This window comes from Mandrillus leucophaeus, unplaced genomic scaffold (assembly GCF_000951045.1).
Source record: "Mandrillus leucophaeus isolate KB7577 unplaced genomic scaffold, Mleu.le_1.0 Scaffold389, whole genome shotgun sequence".
Taxonomy (NCBI): Eukaryota; Metazoa; Chordata; class Mammalia; order Primates; family Cercopithecidae; genus Mandrillus; species Mandrillus leucophaeus.
In genome coordinates this window covers 5,086,770-5,110,617 of record NW_012104131.1, presented here as the reverse complement: position 1 = coordinate 5,110,617, position 23,848 = coordinate 5,086,770, and the positions used below count along the sequence as shown (strand labels likewise).

At 38.2% G+C, this 23,848-nt stretch overlaps 1 protein-coding gene across 2 annotated transcripts in view; it reads left to right on the top strand.

Annotated features, from left to right (window-relative positions):
* Window positions 1–18,483: 18,483 nt before the first annotated feature.
* The window catches only part of GCA (grancalcin, EF-hand calcium binding protein), an 18,848-nt gene continuing 13,483 nt past the window's right edge, over window positions 18,484–23,848 (top strand). For both annotated transcript variants that reach the window (XM_011991000.1, XM_011991001.1), the window contains exons 1-2: window positions 18,484–18,670; window positions 21,934–22,101. In XM_011991000.1, the coding sequence (XP_011846390.1) occupies window positions 18,644–18,670; window positions 21,934–22,101 (195 nt within the window). In that variant the 5' untranslated portion in view covers window positions 18,484–18,643. The remainder of the gene's footprint in view (window positions 18,671–21,933; window positions 22,102–23,848) is intronic.

The following is a 23,848-nucleotide window of genomic DNA, read 5'->3' as shown; positions in this document are numbered from 1 at the left end:
TTTTGAGATAGAGTTTTGCTCTGTCACCCAGGCTGGATTGCAATGGCACGATCTTGGTTCCCTGCAGCCTCCGCCTCCTGTGTTCCAGCAATTCTCCTGCTTCCGCCTCCCAAGTAGCTGGGTCTACAGGCAAGCCCCACCATGCCCAACTAATTTTTTGTATTTTTAGTAGACATGGGGTTTCACCATGTTGGCCAGGCTGGTCTCAAACTCCTGACCTCAGGTGATCTACCTGCCTCAGCCTCCCAAAATGCTGGGATTACAGGCGTGAGTCACCACACCCAGGCTTCCCTTCCTTCTTTCAGTGAAAAACTCAGGGTGTGTTGGAGAGAGAAAGCGAGCATCCTCCCTCCACTCTCCACCCCTTATCCCTGAGCTCCAGAGACCTTGGCAGGTGCCAGCCGTAAGTACCAATGAGGTATGTACCCATGAGGCAGGAAAAACATAGAGAATGGGAATTAACTGCCCTCACCTATGCCTCCCTTTCTCCCTGCTATTGGCAAACTTTTGAGTTCCCTGGGCCTGTTTATTCCATGATCCATGGCCTCCTTCCGTGGGGTGGGTTTTAGTTGGCGGGAATTGGTTCTGCCCATTTACACTGTGCCTGTCACCTGGCTTTGGATTCCTCAGGCCCAGTTTTTCTTTCTTGGGCCTCAGTCCGAAGCTTAAATGGAGTTTGGGACCAAAAAGGTATTTTAGAGGCTGTTTGTATCTGTTTAGAGTATCTCCTATGTGCCCTGCTGATTTTGCAGTTATCAGCCAGCAAGGGTTGCTCCTCTGTTAACTTCCCTATCAGAAATATTGTGGGGGCATGGGGAGCCCTCTCACTTGGAAAAGGAAAAAAAGAGGAAAATGGTAAAAGGGGCAAAAAAGGGGGATCCTGGGAGAAGAACCCCTTGCTTAGTGCAAGTGGGCCCTTTTAATCCTTATAACTTTCCCATCCTTCCCCCAGTTCAGACCAGGTTGAATTCCCTGGCAAGGGGAGGTTCTGTTGGCATGGCAGGCAAGAAGCATCCTGTAGGGTCCTGGCTATCACCTGTTTTCTCCTGCCCCCCCCACCACCCCCACCCCCCTGGGACTGTTGGACTCAGTCTTTGCCTGCTGCAGGCATGCCTAGGCACCCGCGCTGAGAGGGGAAAGGGTAAGGAGAGGTGCCCTGAGCCATGCATGACTGTGGCTGTCAAGGTGGAGGCATACCTCTAGGAACAGTTGGTCTGATTTGCACCTTTGGTGGCTGGGCCAAATACTCATTTTACTTAGTAACATTGACACAGCCTGTAGCAAAACACTTAACATTGTAAAGAAAGAGATGACAGCCATTTCAAACTGTGTGAGAGAGAAAAAGTGACAAAAAGACAACAGAGGCTTGCCGGGTGTGGTGGCTCCACCTGTAATCCCAGCACTTTGGGAGGCTGAGGTGGGTGGATCACCTGAGGTCCGGAGTTTGAGATCAGCCTGACCAACATGGCGAAACCCTGTCTCTACCAAAAAAAAAAAAAAAAATTAGCCGAGAATGGGGGTGTGTGCCTGTAAACCCAGCTACTTGGAAGACTGAGGCAGGAGAAGTGCTCGAACCTGGGAGGGGAAGCAGTGAGCCAAGAGGAGCACTCCAGCCTGGGTGACAGAGTAAGATCCTGTCTCAAAAAAGGACAGAAACAGAAGAGAAGAGAAGAGAAGAGAAGAGAAGAGAAGAGAAGAGAAGAGAAGAGAAGAGAAGAGAAAAGAAAAGAAAAGAGAGCCTCCTACTCATAGGAAAGAGAGAGACGTGGCAGGGTTTCGGAAGAAAGGCAAACCCGACAGTTTCGCATTCACTCACACTCACCTTCTGAGATCCTGGATGTGTCCCCAGTTGAGATGGGAAAAGTTGCCCCGCTGCTTAAACCTCTAGGGGAGCATTCAGACGGGCAGGCTATGGGGCTCCGACCTCATGGCAATATCTAGGGGTGAATATTTACAGCTCCTGAAGCCCCAGTGGGAGTGTATTACAGGGTACTCTTTCAGTTTTGCTCTTTTAGTTTTGCCATCTATAGATGGCTTATGTTACCCAGCTCAGTTAAATCCTCTACCTTGGTGCAAGGACAGAGGGCTTTCTGTATGCTGGGTTCTTGCCTTGGTGTACTGGAAAAATCGGAATCACACCCGGGCTTGGAGAATGAGTGCAAGGTTTTATTGAGTGGAGGTAGCTTGGGGGAAGTCAGAAGGGGATTGAATAGGAAGGCTTACCCCTGGAGTTGGGACTCTCAGTGGCCTAGGCTCTCCACTGACTATCCCAGCCAAACTCTGCATCATTCTGCTTCTGCTAGTCAGTGGCCTGACAGCATTCTGGTGCCTGTCGGTGCGTTCCTCTCCACATCCAGCTGCCTGTGTATTCTTCTGCTGATGTGCTCCTCTCAATGTCCAGCTCCTTCTATGTTCTGCCTGCTAGGGTCTCAGGGTCTTTTTTATAGGCACAGGATGGGGGTGTGGCAGGCCAGGGTGGTCTTGGGAAATGCAACATTTGGGCAAGAAATGCCTGTCCTCACCTAGGTTCATGGGGATGGAGCCCTAGCTAAGGATCATGCTCTCCTCTACTTAGCACTTCCCTTCCCCACTTCCGTATCATTTAAAGGGACCACATTCTTCCCTTCCCAGTACTTCTGTATCCATATTATAGTTGACAAAGTCTTAAAGTAACATTAGGAAGGCTGTAGAATTAATTAGTGAAATATTGAGATAAATTGAATCAAATTTTTGAACTGCTAAATCATGAAAGGTTAAACTATGATTTTAAAATATAAGCATTATCAACTACAAATTTTTTTATTATCAATGCACTGAATTATATAAATTACATTTTAAAATCTTTTTATTTTTATTTTTATTTTTTATTTTTTTTTGAGATGGAGTCTCGCTCTGTCGCCCAGGCTGGAGTACAGTGGCCGGATCTCAGCTCACTGCAAGCTCCGCCTCTCGGGTTCATGCCATTCTCCTGCCTCAGCCTCCCAAGTAGCTGGGACTACGGGCGCCCGCCACCTCGCCTGGCTAGTTTTTTGTATTTTTTGGTAGAGACGGGGTTTTACCGTGTTAGCCAGGATGGTCTCGATCTCCTGACCTCATGATCCACCCGTCTTGGCCTCCCAAAGTGCTGGGATTACACATTTTAAAATCTTAATTAGTTCATCTCATTCCTTACTTTTTAGTTTTTGTTGTATTTTATGATAAATTATTATAGTTGTACATGCAAAGATTTTCTAAATGAATGCACATACATTTACTGGGGTCCACGTTCAAATGTTTTTAAAGACAGTGATCAAAAATTTGTATTTTTATTTTATTATAATAATAATTATCATTATTTTTAACTTTTAAGTTCAGGGGTACATGTGCAGGTTTATTACACAGGTAAACTTGTGTCATGGTGGTTTGTTGTTGTAGGGAGACCCTTTGAAACTATTGCTACATAATAAAAGATGAAATGCTCCTGATTATTGTAAATACAAAATTGCATGCAGGATTGTGTAAAGACAATACCAGGTGGGACTGCCAGAATGAGCCAATAGTCAGGGAGGTTTCACATCACCAAGATTCCTATCCCAGAAAAGCAGATGTTCATAGCTCTGGGAATGGAATGCGACCCTTGTGGAGAGCCTATAAACGCATGCATGAGGGGCACCTGTTCATATGGATAAGATAGGGTTATAAATGCCCGCATCTTGCCATGGCTCTTCTAGGCCTCTTTAGGGTTAAGGCATACTCCTTTCTGAGAATTTCTGATCTAATCGGTTGTCTAACTTCATCCTGTTTCTATTGATTGATTGTAACAAGCTTTTGCTGCAACTATTACTGCTGATTAATATCTTGCTAATCATAAGTTATAGAAAGACTGTGTTTCTGTTTAAACACTCTGTGAGAAATTACTGATGCACATACTATATTGTAAATTATTCTCTCTGTATACTGTACTTCTGCATACAGATGTTATGTTAAAGAATTACTTCATCCCCATGTGACCATCTCACTTCATAATCAAACAACCCTAAATCCCTCACTAACCTACCCCTGCCCTCACTAAACTTAATAATAAATGCTGGTATATCCAGTGCATTGGTGGCATTGCAGGACCAGAAGGCGGTGACCCCCCTGAACCCAGCTTTTACTATCTTGTGTGTGTCTATTATTTCTCGACCTGCTGATCCTCCTGGGAACAAAGAAAGAGCCCCGTTGCATTGAGGGCTGCTGACCAGATCCCACAATAGTTGTACAGATTATTTCATAACCCACATATTAAGCCTAATATCTCTTAGTTATTTTTCATGATATTTTCCCTCCTTGCACCCTTCACTCTCCAACAGGCCACAGCATGTGTTGTTCTCCCATGTGTTCTCATCATTTAGCTCCCACTTATAAGTGAGAACATGTGGTATTTGGTTTTTTGTTCCTGTGTTAGTTTGCTAAGAATAATGGCCTCTAGCTCCATCCATGTCCCCGCAAAGGACATGATCTAATTCTTTTTTACAGCTGCATAGTTTTCAATGGTATATATGTACTATATTTTCTTTATCCAGTCTATCGTTGATGGGCATTTAGGTTGATTCCATGTCTTTGCTATTGTGAACAGTGCTGCAACGAATGCATGCACACAGGTGTCTTTACAATAGAACAATTTCTATTCCTCTGGGTATATACCCAGTAATGGGATTGCTGGGTTGAATGGTATTTCTGTCTTTAGGTCTTTGAAGAATCACCACACTGTTTTCCACAATGGCTGAACTAATTTATACTCCCCCTAACAGTGTGTAAGCATTCCTTTTTCTCCTTAACCTTGCCAGCATGTGTTATTTTTTGACTTTTTAATAATAGCCAATAATTTTGATTTTTAACAGTAAGGCAATGCTACAGTAGGTCAAACCATTTTGTATGAATATTAAAATAAAAGAATGGCTCAAAGAATGCTACAAACTTGCTTTCCAGTTGTTTTATGTACCTAAATACACACATTGGCCTTGAAGAATATCTCCAATAGGAAGTGCTGACACAGCCCATTCAGTCCCTTTTTGTGGTGGCAAAGTGAGCCAAATGACCACTTAGGAAGTTGTTATCAGCCTATGTTCAGATTAGACTTACATGGAAACCTGTATAAAGTTATCCATTGCCTCACAGTCTCCTTGGTTAGAACTTTAGACTCAGTTATTTTTCTTTTCAAACCCATTTGTAATTTCATTCTTCCATCAGAGGTGAGAACTAGGGATTAGGGCTTCTGTTAGCCTGGGGTCAACTGAGGATACCATTGATTCTCATTTTTGATGGTAGTTATATTCTATAAAGTCACTATAAGCACTGAATTTGTGAATACTGAGCTATTGCTTCTAGAGAAAACACACGGTTAGGTTCCTGTGAGCCCCAGTCACATTTTTGTCTACTGATCAATACATAACCTTGTTTTGTGTGTATTTCTGTTTATAGACATTTTATTTAGTATATATTGTTGATTCATTAACATTGAATTCACAACCAGTTGCACTATGACTCATACGTGAACAAAGCTTACCTAACATACTTATTTTTGTTTGTGTTCAGAAGTATTAGACCACACTTCAGCATTGTGCTTGGAGGCCATTTTAAACAGTGAAATCACTAACAAAGAGCACAAAAATGTGAAAAATTGGCACTAAATATACTACGAAAAGGATACTTAGAGTACAAGAGCTGAAACAAGAAGGCAGAGCACTGCCTTGTTTGACCTCAGTTAGGAATCTGAGAGTCAGGTGATTCAAATGTTTCATTGTTCTGCACATGTTTGCAAATGACTGTGAAAGGGCCACAACTACTGATTATTTGGGGGTTACAAATAAGTATTAGCAAGTAGCTGAATTCACACATATGAAACCCATGAATAGTATCAACTCTTTTGTGGTTTGAATTATTATGTCCCCTTCAAAATTTATGTTGAAATATCGTACCCAATGCAACAGTGTTAAGAGGTGGGGCCTTCAAGAGGAGATTAGACCATGAGGGCTGTGGCCTAGTGGGCAGGATTAGCACCCTTTTAAAAGTGAATGAGTTCAGCACATTTTGTCCTTCTGATCCACCATGTCAAGAAATAGCATTCATGGCATCATCTTGGAAGCAGAGGCTGGGGACCTCACCAGATGCTGAATCTATCTGTGCCCTTGATCTTGGACTTCCCATCCTTCAGAACTGTGACGAAATAAATTTCTGTTCTTTATAATTACCCAGTCTCAGGTATTTTGTTGTAGCAGAACTAACAGACTGAGACAAACTGTATATATATAGCTTGCTGGCCTAAGCAGGAGAATTTGGAAACTGGATTATGTTTTTTAGATATCTTCCTGAATCATTCATAATTCATTTTGGCTAAAGCTGTGATATAAGTGAACACATATTTTCAGCAATTTATGAAAGGACATGTAGTCTGGAACATTTGTCTGCTAAATTCATTGGCCTAGGCATTGTCACATATTTGCTTAGAACAAATAAAACCTATTATGCATTATATAAAATATGCAACTTCGGCTGGGTGTGGTGGCTCACGCCTGCAATCCCAGCACTTTGGGAGGCCGAGGCAGGTGGATCACGAGGTCAGGAGATCGAGACCATCCTGGCTAACACTGTGAAACCCCGACTCTAGTAAAAATACAAAAAGTTAGCTGAGTGTGGTTGCGGGCGCCTGTAGTCCCAGCTACTTGGTAGGCTGAGACAGAGGCAGGAGAATGGCATGAACCCTGAGCTTGCAATGAGCCGAGATCGTACCACTGCACTCCAGCCTGGGCGACAGCAAGACTCTGTCTCAAAAAATACAAAAAACAAAAAACAAAAAAAAACTGTATATATAATATACAATATTACTTATATATATTATATATCTATAACCTCATGGCAGTAGGCCCCTGGGCACTTTAGAGCATAAATCCTTAGCTAATATTTGGAAGAATCAAATTAGATATGAATTCAACAGAAAAGTCCACAATGTCTTTAAACTGGAGACAAAGTAACAAGTGCAGGAAATCTGAATCAGAATTACTTCGAAGGATTTTTGCTTAACTCATGCCTACTAACAAGGCCCATAGCAGTCCTTCAACTTGTGGTTCAGGAAAGAGATTGAGGGACTGAAGGAGGAAGTCCTAGATCATTGAAAAACTCTCTTGCTTATAGTTACTGGAGTTTCTTATACTTTTACCAAAAATGAGGAGGGAAGTTATAGAGACTATAAGGAAATTCAACTTCCACACAAAAATAATGTACAATCACTTTTATTGCAAGTTTATCATGGCCTAGGTGATTAATATTTAAACCGAGAAGATTTAATGTGACTTAGTTATACATCCCTAAGATGGCAATGGAGAGAGTCTCAATGGGTGGATCACTGGGCCCCATCTGTACTCCAAAAAGAGTACACTTTTTTAAAAAAGTTCATATTTTGGGATTATGCATTTTTGGAAAGGCGTTTGAAAGTCTCTGCTGGGGGATCAAAATATGACGTACAAAGAATTCTCACAAAAATAGAAATATGGTATCAGTGCTTTCTTAGACTGCCTCACATTTATATACACCCAACAAGTAGCAAGATTAATTCAGAGCCGGCAGCTGCCTTTATCAACAGTTTTTCATTGAATCAAATGCTAAAAAAGTTGAGCAAGCTCTGGAACCTGTATACCATTTTGTTGAAGGTGGGAAAGGGACTTCAATTATATTATGCTACTACTGTTATAAATGAAAGAATGGATGAGTGAAGCCAGTAAATGAATGAAGAGATGAGACACCTATTTATTAAGATCACAAATTATACCATATTTTATAATGTAAATGTATACTGCATATTAAAATATATTTTCTGATTATTCCTAATTAACTTTTTTTCCCTCTGAATTCCCAATAAATAAGCTGTGTGTTTCATTTATCTATCTGAGTATTTGTGTTGAGGTTATATAGATTTAACAGCTTTGGGGAGCTTGCATAGTCCCTCCTCATCCTTAAAACTTATTCAAAATTTTAGAACTTATTTGGCATGGATTATTTCATTTCATTCATCCTTTCTCCCTGAAAGGCAGTAAGAGTCTCGAGGGGCATACTCATAGTATGTGAGAGATTTTTAAATTATAAAGTGATCCAAATTATTTTGTTACTACAAATAATCTATTTAAAAATACTTCGAGATGAAGGATTTATGATTTTTAATAGACAAAAATAAATAAGGCAGCATGCATGGACTATGAGTGATCCCTGATAAACATCTCAGAAATGCTTCATTCATTTCAGGAACAGACTGCTTATGTGCTCACAAATGTGCTGCATGCTGTTAATTACCAATTAAGCATAATGTTAACATTTAATAATTGTGGAACACCCACAGGGAACCCTAGAGAAAACCTGAAACTTATCTTGAAAAAGGAATTCTGGAGGCTGACCAAAGTTCTCAGATGAGGCCAATTACTGCCTAAGGCTCATCTTACTCCCTGGAACCTTGATGACACGGTGTCTCCTTTGAAGAGGTGGCAGGCACAAAGCAGCCCAGGCCAAATCCTAGACATCGTCTTATCTATGCTTTTCTCAGAAAGGTGTAAGTGGGAAAGCCTTCCCTTGCTTCCTTCCTGAGGCTTCTCCACACTGCGACTCACAGATGATGTTTCCTCTGCCGCCACCTAGTGGGGCTTTAACTATGAGATCTCAACTGCATTGGAACAAATTAAGCTGATTCAGTTAAACAAAACTGTAACTATGTACAATTATAGATTTTTTTGCCAGTTAACAGAAAAGGGAGATAACCTATATTTCCTACTATGAAAGTAAAATCATGGCTATAATTTAAACTTAAAATACATGTTATAAAGACAGAGAAGATAACCTTTCTACTTCATTACCTCTACTGCTAGTGTTCTCTCCAATCTTCAGAAAAAAATCATTTAAAAATTAAGTTGCTCAGGGCCTAAGATACTTCTGCCACAGATTCAGGGGATAAGGGTTTAAATAGCTATAGATGAGGGAGAAGGTAACATGTATTGAGGATGTTTACAGGGATTGTTTTCATGACTATGCCTATGTTACACCTCCCTGCACCTTTCTTTTGTGATTCGATGGCATCCTGAGCTTACATCTAGCCACAGCACTCATCTCACTTTGTTACAATTGCATTTTGACTTATCTGCCATTCCTAGTAAGCTATAAGCTTCACAAGGACAGGTGACATGTCATGTCTTCATTATTTTTGAATCCTTAATAGTAGTTTAGAGCTTGGCACACAGGCGGTACTCAGTGCATATTTAGTGAATAAATGAACATCAAATGCCTACCATGTACTAGGAGATGTGAGGAAAACAAAGATCTATACCTATGCTTTTCCTGCGCTTTCTATATGTTACTACATTTAATCTTCACAACTCCATGAGTTTATGAGTGGGCCTGTTGTTTTCTCTTGCTCAGTATTCATTCCTTCTGTTTTTGGTAAAACTGCCCCTAGATTTTCTTCTGGAGAAACCACCATTTCCTCATCCTCAAACTATCTTTGGGTAGGATTGACCCCTTTCCCAGCTATTGAGCTGGAGCCTGATTAGTTTAACCTATTCAACATATCCCACTCCCTAGCTATAGTGATTAAGTGTGAACATGGAACCCAATTAAAACCAGAGAAATCCTAGCACTTTGGGAGGCCAAGGTGGTGGATCACTTGAGGTCAGGAGTTCAAGACCACCCTGGCCAACATGGTGAAACCTCGTCTCTACTAAAAATACAAAAAAAAAATTAGCCAGACATGGTGTCAGGCACCTGTGATCTCAGCTACTGGGGAGGCTGAGGCAGGAGAATCGCTTGAACTCGGGAGGTGAAGGTTGCAGTGAGTCAAGATCACACCACTGTGCTCCAGCCTGGATGACAGAGTGAGACTCTGTCTCAAAAAAAAAAAAAAAAAAAAAAAAAGGACCAGAGAAACAAAAGTGGAGATTCCTTGCAGCTATTTTTAACAGTGGGTTATGGTTGTGCCTAGGGGGCCTCCCTCTATGTTCTAAGAATGGAGGCAGAACGGACAGCTAGAGAAATATGGGTCCTTGGAGAAACTGTCTATATGCCAGCTGAAACTTAAAGATGCCCAAGAGTTTGAGTTACATGAGCCAATACATTCTCTTGTTTAAATATATTGAGTTGGATTTTCTGTCATAATATTAAGAGGACTTACTGATCTTCTAATAGGGAGTATTGCCATTTTGCAAAGGAGGAACTCAGATTTAAAGAAGTTGCATTATATATTCCAATGTCATACTGTGAACAAATGAACTTGGAGTCAATTGTCAACCCCTTCGTTATTTATTGCACAATTTCTTCTAGAGTTAGTATGGACGATAATGACTGGAACCAATTAACCTAGTCTCTTAAAAACAGAATGTGTGTGTGAATTAATGAAATCAGTATTAACAAAGTTAAAAAAGTAAAATGTTTAAAGAGAAATTGTCCCAACTCTGACATTGGTATTACTTTATTATTTTCATAATGTGCTCAGCTGATAGGTAGTTTCCTACATGGATGTTTCCTAAATATTAATGAGGGAAAATATCAAAATTCAAGATCTGAATATCAGCTGATGTTTTTCATTATTGTAACACTATGGTAGACTCATAGCCTGAAGATACATGTTTTGCTTAGTTAACAGTTGAAAGTTGAGTTCAATAATAATTTAATTTTTCAAATTTATACATGAAAAGCTATATTTTAGGCAATGCTTTCCAACAGAAATTAGTTTTGTTTGCTTCTAAACATGTGTTTATTGATGTGTAGATTTATTTAAAATAATGTACAGAAAGATATTTCACATAGGATATCAAATACATAATTATTTGATATTTGTTATCTATATACTCAAATAGTTAAATGGTTTCTATGTCCCCAGACTTTTTTTTTGTATCTTCTTTTCATTTTATTTTTTTTGATATCAATAACTACAATTTTCTTAGACACTTTATGAGCAAACTCTAGCCTAAAGATTCTGTTGCTAGGTAACATCCTCCTCTTCCTCCCCCCCTTTCTTTTCTGCTGGTTACCATAGTGCCTCTCTTAATGCGTGGCTCAAGCCCTGACTGTAATCCTGGAAGTTGAATAAAAACCTGAGTCTGTCTCTTTCTTTCTGTCTTCTGTATAACCTAGTTGCTCAGTGAAATATTTGGATTTAATTAAGTACCAGTTAATCATTCAGTGTAATTACTCTATAAATATCTACTTTGTGCAATTTATCTGGATTTTTGGTTTACCTTACAGAACAATTTCATGGGTTGAAACTCTTACTGAAGAGTTGTTTAATTTGGGTAGGGTTGGGAATTTAAGTTCTGGAATTTAATTTTGATTTAATTAAATACAGATTAATCATTCAGTATAATTACTCTATAAATATCTACTTTCTGCAATTTATCTGGATTTTTGGTTTACCTTACAGAACAATTTCATGGGTTGAAACACTGAGACTTAATTTGAGCAGAGTTCGGAATTTAAGTTCTGAAATTTCTTTTTCTTCAGTGTGCTTGACATTTTCCACCTGTCCATAAAGATCTACTTTTCACCCTTCTCTGCATTGCTCTGTGCCGGGGGAGGCTAACCTTTGTGGATTGCGTCAATGAGCTCCCTTTTCCTCTAGCTTCTGATCAGATTCAGCCAATGGAAGCACTAGCAGGAAAGCAGAGGTGGGGAGAAGAGTGAGGTTTTGGTATTTATTCCTTAGGCTAATCTTTATGCAGGTCATGGTGCATCCGTGTACTAAAAGTCATGTGTCAGGGGACCCTCTTCATACAATAATTCTATCCAGGTTTTGATAACTGCTTTCTTGCCTTGCACCTTCTGCCTAAGGGTGGTAATGGATCCTCAATGCTGTTTGCACTGGGACGCTATATCAGGCCTGATTGGTTTATCTTACCTATGTCAACACTTTTGTAAATAGTGACTTTATTACAATCCCTCAATTACTGTGTCTGAATGTGCCATCTGCTTTTTTCTGGTGGAGGTGGCAGCAGCAGCAACTGAGCTTTATGGCTAAAAGACAGGCAACAAGGAAAGTGTTGAAGGTAAGCTAAGCAGAGCAGAATCTTGGGTGGTGCATTAATTGGGCTCATTATACCCATCCGTAACTGATTATGGGTCCTCATCTACATGAGTACCTATCACAGTTCTTACCCCTTTTTGTACCAGGAGAGTACTAAGTTTTTTTCTCTTTCTTTTACTTCAATTTCTAATTCTGGATAACTCAAGCAATGAAGTGTTTTATAGCTTGATTCTTAGGTTTTAAGTAACATTAAAGGCTCTAAGAATGGGACTTCATTCTCTCACATTCATTCAAAACTATACACGCACTGGTGATTGTGTAGTGAAAGGTGACAGCACAACAGTGAACATTATGACCAGGGTCTCCTGTTTTCAACTTTCAGATTTTGTGTGCTATTTCCTGAACATGAAAAATAATCAGTTCATGTTTTGCTTTAAAAATATTTTGCAACTGCTTTGATCTGTGTCTACATCCACAATGCAAGTTATTACTACGTTTCCTCTGAAGATGTAATTGGTGCTACTTATTTCACAAGATTGTTGTGAAAGTCAAATGTGATAATGTGCAAAACAGCTGTGAAAAATATCAAGTGCTATATAAAAGAATAAGTTGTAATTTTTAAATTGTTATTTCCAGGTTTTATTTCCACCAATAATTTTACAGAAATATGAAGGGGGGCACTCTTATTTTACACATACACAAAACACCTGAGGATTAATGTGGAAATGAGATGATATCAGCTTTTAGTTGGTCAATAATATATTTAAGAATTGGGCCACTTTTATGTTTTTGATGAAACTATTTTAAATTTTTTGTAACAGGACTACTCTAACTTAACTGACACTATACAGAAGCGAGTTACTAACCAATGGGATAAGCACCAACATAAAAGAATTTAATTGACATATTTAATTTATATATTTCTAGACAGTCAGCTTTGTGGGTATATCATCCCATGTTATTACAGAAGCGACTTACTAACCAGTGGGATAAACACCAACATGACAGAATTTAATTGACATATTTAATTTATATGTTTCTAGAGAGACAGCTTTGTGGGTATATCATCCCATGTTATCTAGGTAGAATCTAAATGATATTCGTAAGCATGCAACTTGGACTTAAAATTTAAGGTAGTTATTTTTCTGATCTTACCTGAAAAGTAGATGACTTTATTGAGGCTTTTAATCATACTGTTGCTGTTCTTATTCAGCATTAGTTGTGGACATATATTGTGATCAATATTATCTACATATATATAAAATTTCTTAAGAAGTTTTCATTGAATCCAAATTGCTTAATGGACTTAATAATCAAAGTGAGGATGTATATATGCAGAAAGTATACCAATCATCACCTTGTTGAAGAGCCTTGTTAACAATTTTATGCTAAAATGCACTATTATTAAATTGCTTCAGAGTTTGTACTCCTGCCAAAAGAGTACTAGTATTTTCAGAATTAGAAACAGAAAACTGTGCTATTGAGAGCTTAGCTGAGAAGAAAGGTCAGTTTGTCAAATGGCTGCTTGAGGTAATAAATGGTAAATAATATTTATTTTTGTCTTATTTGGCATGCTTATTATTTTTCTTCTGTCCTCACTGGTGGGCAGTAACCCTTAGAAAGATATTGAAAGGAACAACTTCGGGCTTAAAATAAAATTATTACTGGATGGCTTCACTTGACACTGTCATATTTTTATGTCTTATGCAAATAACACATATATACCTTCATTATTCCATATTAAAAACACAATGAATAATTTCTGGAAAAGTATGATAATTATTGCATGTAGATCAATTAAGGAAATCTATGCTAAGGAATATTGGAAATTCAATTAAGGAATACATTTTAGCATAAAACAGATAAATACTAGTGATCAAAGTGACAGCACAACAGTGAACATCATGATCAGGTGCCTCTTTTTTCAACTTTCAGATTTTGTGTGCTATGAACGAAATGCTTCCCTCCCCAAATTTGCATGCTGCAACCCCAGCCACCAATGGGATGATATTTGGAGATAGGTATTTAGGAGATAATTCAGTTTAGGTGAGGTCATTAGGGTGGGGTCCTCATGATGGGAATCGTGCCCTTATAAAAAGAGACCCCAGAAAGTTTGCCCCCTCTCTTGCTATCCTCATGCACCAAGCAAAGGTCATGAGAGGACACAGGGAGAAGGCAGCCATCTGTAACCAAGGAGAGAGGCCTCACCAGGCACTGACCCTGTGGGCAGCTTGATCTTGGACTTCTAGTCTTCAGAACTGTAAGAAATATATTCCTTTTGTTTAAGCCACACAGCCTATGGTATTTTGTTATGGCAGCTTGAGCTAACAGACACTGTGTATGTACTTTCTTAAGTGTTATAGGGATTTAGAAGTTGTCAGAATTATTTTCCATACGTCATGGGCTATACCTGTAATCCTCTAAGTCATAAAACTATTTATATTATTAATTTTTATAATCAATGATGCCCAAAGAGGCCTTAATTTCTTAGGCCCCTTTTGCTTTCATTATCAGCATCAGCAATTTGTTAGGGCCATTTTGGAGGAATCCTCCCTCTCTAAAAATAAATTCTTTGCCACCTGTCAACAGTATATCACATGGAGAAAGGTCTGTTAAGATGCAAATGCTGAGTGGCTGGTAGGCACCCTCAACAGAAGTTGTTCACTCCAGGCAGCCTCTTAGATCAACAGCCTGACATAGTCACTTAGTATCACAGGCGTCTCAAATTTAACATCTCCAATATTAATTCTTGATTTGGCACTATCCCAAACTGCTCCTCCTCCAGTCTTCACCATGTCATTTAAGGGCAAATCCAAAACACCAGTAAACCCTGCTGGCTATACCTTAAAAACAGAATAGTCATCTCACTACTTCTCACCATCTCAACTGCTATACCCTAGTAGGTCACCATCATCTCTAGATTACCAACAGATTGCTAACAGAACTTGTTTCTACACTAACCCCCTTCTATTGTCAAGACAGCTGAAAGAGTGAGCCTTCCTAAATCGTATCATGTCCCACTTAGATATCAAACTCTTCGGTGGCTCTGTAGCACACCCAGAGTATAAAAGAAAGTACTTAAAATGGTCTGTGAAGCCCCGCATGATCTGCTCCAATGTCCCTGCTCTGCAATCACTCCTACTCTCCCTCTTGCTCAGTCTATTCTGGGCTCACCGGCCTCCTTGTTATTCTTCAAATAGGTCAGGCAGGGTTTTGCTTTAGGATCTTAACTCTAGTTCTTCATGTGGAAATTTCTTCCTACAGATACCTCCAGAATGTCTAACTCATTCATGACCTCTAAGTTTTTGCTCAAATCTTGCCTTTTCAATAAAGCTACCCAAGTACTCCATTTAGAGCTACAACCTACTCTGTCATCTCCCTATCCCTTAACCTTGACTTAGGTTTCCTTATTTTTCAATAGCATTTATCATCTTCTCACATGGTTTATAATTTACTTACTCATCATCCTTACTTAAACTATTGTCTGTTCTCCCTGCTAGAATGTAAGCTCCAAAAAAGCAAGGACATTCCTCGCCTCCTACTGATGTATGTTTTCCACATCTAAAATAATGTTATATTATATATGTTCAATAAATAATCGTTGAATAAATGAATTGTTCTATCTAAATGAAATTTCTTAGTGACATGAAATAAACTCCATGAATGTTGGTTTCCATTAGCTGGTATGTCTTATTATATATATGTATATTATTTATATGAGGGAAGTAGGCTCTGGGTTTGTGACTGAAATTTGCTGAGGAGCTGTAACTCTTTTCTCTCCCTCATTCATATAGTGGGAAAGAGAAAATGAGGTGGCAACAGATAGGAAAAAGAACTGCAATTAATTTATTGTTTATATTTTACTGGTAAATGTGCTGGTTAATTGAATATCTCAATTTATGATAAGACCAATGCCAACAAGATTCAGAAGAAACTCCATAGTTAGACACATAATCCTGTAAGCTTTATGGTCACCAGAAAGGGGGTATCCTGTGTAAGAGAAGTAATTAAATTGGCTAATCTTGGTCAAAACAATGCATTTCCTTAGCTATTTCTCTAGTTATATTTTCTACTGCCATTTAAAAACTTTTCAAGCCTTTTTTCTTTTATGGTGTAAATAATTTTATTATATTCTGAACTACAGCACTATGGTTGGGGATGGAGAGAAAAGGGGACATACAATGTTTAAGAAACCACATTCTGCAGCCAAACTCTCAGATTTGCTAGTCATTATGCAACTGCAGTTGTGGGTAGTGAAATACAATTCTCCACCTGACTTTTCACATTTATAAAATGGGAATAATAACACCTGATGGAGTTGTTTTGAGAAAGAATACTTCACAACACACAATGCCTGGTACGTCATATTCACTCTATAACCATTTTTATAAAATAAAGAAGGATTTTATTAAAAGAAAATATTTAAAAAGCGAAATTTTTAAATAAACATGACATTTTCATAAAATGCTATTGTTCATACAATATTAACTTGACTCATGGAGGCAAATTAACATTACTATTATTTTAAAAAAACTCTATGGCCTTATTTGAATTTTTATACTAGGATATTTATAATTTGAAACACCAGTTTTAGGGAGGGAGATGCTGTGTTGTTCAAAGTCCTCCTCTGCACCTTCATGGTAGGAACTTTCTTTGGTAACCCTTTCTCTAAGTTAAGGTATATGTTGGCAGGAACTATGAAGGATCTGATATTTTACTCTAGTTATAAGCAAACAAGTAGAGTGCCACAATTGCATAGAAATTGGCAGAATGTGTGAGATTCCTGAGTTAGAGACAAAGAACTTTATTACTCAAAGCACAACAGACAGCATGAGCTTCATACTTCCATAGATTCCCCTCATTCTGAAGTCCCACAGGGCGAAGAGGAGCTGCCAGATGGGTGCTGCACATGCATTGCGTTTGTTATCCAACTGGAAGAAGAACTCCAAGCTTAGGAAAGTCCTAAGAAGGCTGCTAGCAAATGTACCCAAACTTTACCCTGGCAGGAAATACTTTCTTTGAAATTAAATGTGCAGAAAGGCAAGAAACCCATGGGGACTTAACTCCCAACTACACAAATGCAGTTGCATCAATAAGGCTATTTTGATGAAAACAAGATGAACAAAAATTTTGACCACAGAATTAGACTAACATTATAAATGTAAACACTCAATCCTTTCTAAGCAGTTCTTTGAATATGTAATCAGTTGGAATACAATTTTGCAATGGTTTGTTCTTTCTAGTGCTTTATCACTTGATACCTTCATAAGTCATGCATTTTTCGCTCTTATCACGTAGGTTTTACCCTTCCCCTCTATTTATTTATGCCAATAATTTAACCTTAGTGGCTTAAGTATTTCTTACAGCATTGAAGGAACTTACAGACACTTTCCCAAGAGTAGCTTCTACATCAGCAATCTTCCTTTCTCTCTGCCATTTCCTCTGAGAATTGTTTCACAAGGTCCAACATCCTCTTCTGTAGCATAGCTGAACAACAGATACTCAGCTCCGCAAGACTGATTTCTTTTGTGAATAGTTAACATTTTTTTGATAGCCTTATTTTTAAGAAACATGTTAGCCCTTCTCTTGTTCTTCAGAGATAACTCAAAATAATATCATTTGGTCTATTTGTTCATAAGCCAAAGCTACAGCTGCCCTGTCCTTTTAAACTCAGAGCTACAAAATTCATTTGAGTTCCAGAGATAAATCAGACTTGTCCATTGGTATTACTTAATAAGCCAAAATAATTGAACATTGAACAAGAGTTTGCCCAAAGGCTGAGTCAGATTATATACAGACACCGTCTACATTATCAGTGTATAAACAGTAAATAACTTTTTAGTATATGTTCATGTCCTGTGCAATATTTGGGACATACTTACACTAAAAAAAATTTATTTGGAAATCAAATTTAACTAGATATCCTGTTTATTTGCCAAATCTCACAATTCAGGTCCCCATTTATCTACCGAACAGAATCAATAACCTTTTCGTCCAATGTGGCCTCAAGTGGGTTTTGGCGCAGAAGCGCTCCTCTTGGATTACAGGTGTGGTCCTGGTTGCAAAGTTTTGATGTGACGTCAACACTATACAAAAGTAAATATAACTGCAAATTTTGAAATTCACAGATGGGTCTTTGAAGTCCAGCTCAAAAGCGTGGAGGAGTAGGTTAAAATAAGTCACAGACTTGCCGGTTTGGGGTTTCTAGAAACAAAAGTAACTTGAGGAGTTGAAGGCTTGTGGAAAACCTTTCCAGAGAAGGTGGGAAGTTGCAGGAGAAAAGGCTTCTTCGGGATTTAGAAGGAGAGCGCGCGAGAACCTGAGCTACCAAGTAAGAGCCGAGCAGGGACTGGTGGGCTCCCGACGGGGTGTAGCCAATCAGGGCAGAGATGGGTGGGGCTAGGCTGCGGGAAGGGGCGGACTGCAGGAGAGTTGGCTCCAAAGTGTGGGACTCAGCCAATCGGAACCGGGCAGGCCGGGGCTGGACTGCGGAAGGGGGCGGGTTCGGAGGTGTGTGCTGTACGGTGAGTCTTTTAGCCTCACCTGCAGCTTCGCCTCCCTGCACCTGCATCTGTGCTGTTCTCCCAGCACTGCGGACGCGACTCGAGGGTGACACTTGCTTCGCTCGTCATGGCCTACCCGGGATACGGAGGCGGGGTGAGTCCCAGCCGCTGGGCCGTGTCCCTCTCCCTCGCGGGGTGTGGCGCCCCCTTGAGGGCGGTGCCAGCGTGCCGGGTCCGCACTTGGCTGCTGCTCCCTGCGTCCGCGCCTGGTACTCGGCGGCGCGGGACTCCGGGGGTGGTGGGAGCCAGGGTCGCAGCGAGCATTGAGCCTGGGCTGACTTGGAGCCGCAGGTGTGGAGCCGAAGGAGTGATGTGTGTTTGGAAATTTGTTTCCTGGAATGGAGGAACAAGCCACCCTCTTCTTGTTCCAGTAATCTTTTGTGGTACATCCCTCCCCGCCCCCCACTCAGTGTTGCTAGAGATCCTGTTTCTGAATTTCCTGACCACTTCTTGTTCTCTAAGTTCCTTATGAATAAATTAAGGTGTACGGTAAATAACTCCTAATCTTTACTGTTATACGAAGGGCAATCTGTTCTAGACTCCCCCCCACCTCCTCGCCCCCAGGCGGGGGGAAGTTACTCTTTCTTATAACTTTTATCCTATATCACCTTTGGGAGTTGCAAGTTATAATCGTAGAGTCCTGGTGGCTAGCCCTTTCTTTTCAGAAAGGAACCCAAATCTTTAGTATTGATGTCAGTGTCTGCAAAGTGGGTTGAGCACGCTGTGTTAACAGAGTTAACATTAGCTTGATCCATTGCGGTGTGGGTAGAATATATTTTCTATTTTTATTTCTGTTTGTTTTTTGCCTAAACAGAGAAACTGTGTTTTACTCATTTTAACATAGGACTTGACTTTGGGCTATGGTTGTGGTCTTCAAAAGAGTTACTCCTACCCCTGGGAGTTCATGGTTGTTGTTGTTGTTCTTGTTCTTGTTTTAGGATATGAATTTCCAGGTCCTCAACTTCCACAGATACTTGTTTCTAAAATTGATTTGCTTTCCTTAAGACTTGCCTCTATTCCCTGTGGCACCTTCCGCTTTGTAATGCATACTCCTCCTCAGTCCTTAAATTTAGGAAGGAAGTTTAAAGTGCCTAAGGAAAGGAAAGTCCCTTAAAGATTAGTCAAGATAGCGTAAACCTGTGGGTCTTTAAAAACGTCCCTAGCGTAGACGTATTTTCATTTGGTTGAAACTATCTGTTAGAAGTGTGATATATTTACTCCTCTTGGTATGCTCCTAATTCATAAATGTATGTCAGAGTGAGGTGGCAAGAGTAATACATTTTCATTCAAATAATTTGGTGCTTCCTTACCCACTTTTGTCAGAGTACTTGAATTTGATGGAGAGTTCCACCACACGATAAAGAGAACGTCTGTATATGTTTTGAACATTTAAACACCCTTTTCCATGAATTTAAAATAAACATCTCTTTTCAGCTGTTCTCATGCTCATTATTAATCACTGGAAAGAGAAGTACCCTCAATAGCCGAAGCAATATAGATTACAGACGCTGATTTAAAAAAATGTAATTGAAATATTTTAAGATACATTGGATAACATTTTGGGATAAAACTTACATGATTTCTTTACTAGGAGAATATTAATAAGATAGTTGAGACGTTTATAAATCATGTTAAATAAAGGAAACCCACACCTTATTAATGTTTCTTATATTCTTTTAACAAAGTATAAAATGTCAGCTGCTAGACCTAATTGTTTTGATAGTATGCTTTTATCTAATTAAGTGTATGATTTATCTCTGTAGGAGATGCATTTCCAATAGATTTTTACTTTCTTCTTTTAAGTATTGTTTATAAAAATTGTGTTGTTTTCTTTTTTTTTTTTTTACTAATTGTATATGAATAAAAATTACAACTCAATATAAAGGACGTTTTTTGTTTCTCATTTTGGTCACAGGAAATGAAACAATCTAAAACTTTGTTACATGTTTTTATTTGTACATGTATTATACAAGCTTCAGTGTTTTCAATAATAAAAATACATTTTAAGCACAGGAAACTTACACAGAATAGATTTTCACACAAGAAATAGCATACAAAATGAATTCAAAGATGAAGAATCTGTCTTTAGAAATCACTTTTAATCTGTTTTGCCTTCCCAATTTGCAGCATTAACTTTCCCCAATCTCATAATTTGAGAACCTGGTGGTCAGATTAATGATGGTTACAAATTCTTTACCACTCCCCTTATCGAAAAGCACGGACTATTTCTCCACTTCCTTCAATCTGGGTTGGGCCTGTTTCACCTTCATCTGGTAGAATACAGTAGAAAAGGCACCATGGCGGTTCCAGACTTATTATTGTAAGAGGACTGGCAGCTTCTGTTTCTCTTAGAACCTGACTGCCATGCTGTGAAGAAGTGGAAGAGCCATGTGAAAGGGCCCATGTGGAGGAGAACTGGGGTCCCTGTCCAACAAGGTTCATCCCTAAACACGGTTTACATAAATTCATATTTCAAGTTGTCCTTTTGATAGTTTCAAATGAGTCAAAATTGATCATTGTCATTATTACGACATAATGTGGGTAAGGAAAGGCTTAGACAATATTTTCATGTCCAAGCCTTTCATGTTTCTGTGCATGTTTTTAATCTTTACCATCGCCATTTTGTGAGGGCTTTAGTTAAAACTAGATCACATGATCTATAACAGCAGAGAATACCACATATATAAACTGTAATAAGTCACAATAGGCTGGAAAGAAACAAGTGAGAGTCTAGCATATGGAAGGAACTCTGTCTCATCCCTCAGGATACTACCACAACCACTGCAGTTTCTTTAAACATTTTGCTTCCTGCCCCTTAAAAGATTTTTGAAAAACTATATACCTTTTTCTCATATTTTATATTGACATATAAAGTTTTTATTTTAAGTTTAAATAGTTGTAAAGAATACAATACCCAGTATATTGTAAATGTTGACACTCAACAAAGTTTCATTGTATTTACACATATATTCTTCTAAGTATGTGTCTTGAGGGTTACTTCTTAGTTTTACTTTAGGTAAAATCTTGCATTGTTTTACTTTTTGTTTACTTCAGTGATGTTGGTAAACATTTTTAAAAATTCTACATGTTCCTCTGTTAGATTAAGTTCTTAGAGGCTAGTAGCTTTCTTTTTTCTTTTACACTTCTTTTAATGCTGGGTAATATATGTTAACGAATTGAATTATGTCTTAATGTAGGACATCTGACATTTTGTAGTTAAAGTTTTTGTGATAGGATTAGAAGCTTTGGTAACTGTGTTTACTTTTTGATTGGCTTCTAATAATTTCTTTTGATCCAACTTTTATAGATAATAGGTAATATTTATATTACTAACCTTCTCCTATTTCACTCTTATAGTTTGGAAATTTTAGCATTCAGGTGCCAGGAATACAGATGGGAGAGCCAGTGCCAGAAACAGGTCCAGCCGTACTCCTCGATGAATACTGTGGGTTCCCAGCATTTTCAGACGCTTATTCCTCAGCTGGTGACTCCGTGTATACTTACTTCAGTGCTGTTGCTGGACAGGTGAGATGCTAAATTTATTGCATAAATATGTCTTTGAAAATTATTGTTTAAGAGAAATGTCAGCTATTTTACTTAGAGTATCATTTTAAATGTATATGAAATTTATATTTTAAACTTATCTAGACTAATTTTTTTCCTGAGATCAGAGATGAGCATAGTCCTAATTATTTCATTTTAAAAGTCTGTTATTGTGATGCTTGATACATTGTTCATTTGACTAAAAGAGGAAACATTTTTTTTCATAGTGGGGAAATCTGATTCTTTCTTACTTAGTATGCTTGCCTTACTGAAATTCTTCTACAAGGGGCTTCTCTTACTAGTCACTAAACACTCCACCAAAACTTAGATATTATATCTTCTTATGAGTTATCATTTTTCTATCACTTAAATCTTTTTATTTCCTTCACTCTGTTTGACATTTAGGAGCATCAGACTCTTCCTGAGTGATAGATAACACAAAGCTAAGTAGGTTTAGCCTGCACATTCTTTTATAGCATGCAAAAATGAGTATTGGAAATTTGAGGAAAGTAGGAAGTATTTTAAAAAATCATAAGGAACAATATTTCTAACTTGGGCCTCACTCCCATTAAAAAAAAATCTCAGTTAAAACCTAAGTATGTCAAACAATATGATTGGAAATCACTTCAGCGTGTCATAAATTTATTCAAGTTGAGAAATTACATTTTTTCACAGGTAAAGTTTTTTCATTTGTAGTAATTTTGATTTTATATGGCTAGTAAATTTTCCAGATTATCAAAATAATTATGTTGGGATTTATTAAATAAAAATTAAAGGAGATAGTATGTTATGATGAGGTATAGTATTAGGATGTTATTTGTTTCCAGTAAATTTGAGCGATTATTTAAAAGATTGACTTTATTGTGATCAATAGGGAAGTGTGAAACTGCCAGTTCAAGTACATGAATTCTGTAGGTGAATTGTTACTGATGATAATGTGAATACTTTTGTCACGGGAAGCTTTTCTTTTACACCTACATAACTGTAATGCTATACCACAGCTTATTCTTTTCTAAGTAATTTTATATATATTTTTCATGTGAAATTTCAAGGAAAATTAAGCAAAGAGGATATGTATTATACCCCTTTGTATCAATTATTAGTTGTATTTGACAGAAGTATTGAGTAAATATTCAAGATCGGAAGGAATACAATATTATAAGATGCCAATGTCTTCCAAATTAATTAATAAATAATATAGTATTATTTGAGTCAAATTCCAAAAGGTTTATTTTTCTTTTTTCTTTTTGGCACTTGCTGCAATGATTCTAAAGTCTGTCTTGTATACTATGTTATTGAGAATAAATATTAAATTATAATATATAAATGTATTATAATTATTAATAATTGTGATAGTGTGGTCCTAATGTAAAAACAAACATATAATACTGAAAAGCCCAGAAGCTTACCTGTGAATTCAGTATGTGGTAAAGGTAGCATTTCGTATCAGTGGGGAAAGAATGATTCCTGAATTAACTATCCTGAAATAATTAACAATTTATCTAAAAGTAAATATAAATCCTCAGCCCATACCATATAGTAGCATGAATTCCAGATATATTAAAGTATTGAAAAGAAGTTGTATTGGTGTTTATCTCCTATTGTTGAAATAAATGAGCTTGTCTTTTTTTTTTTTTTGAGACAGAGTCTCGCTGTGTCTCCCAGGCTGGAGTGCAGTGGCGTGATCTCGGCTCACTGCAAGCTCCGCCTCCCGGGTTCACGCCATTCT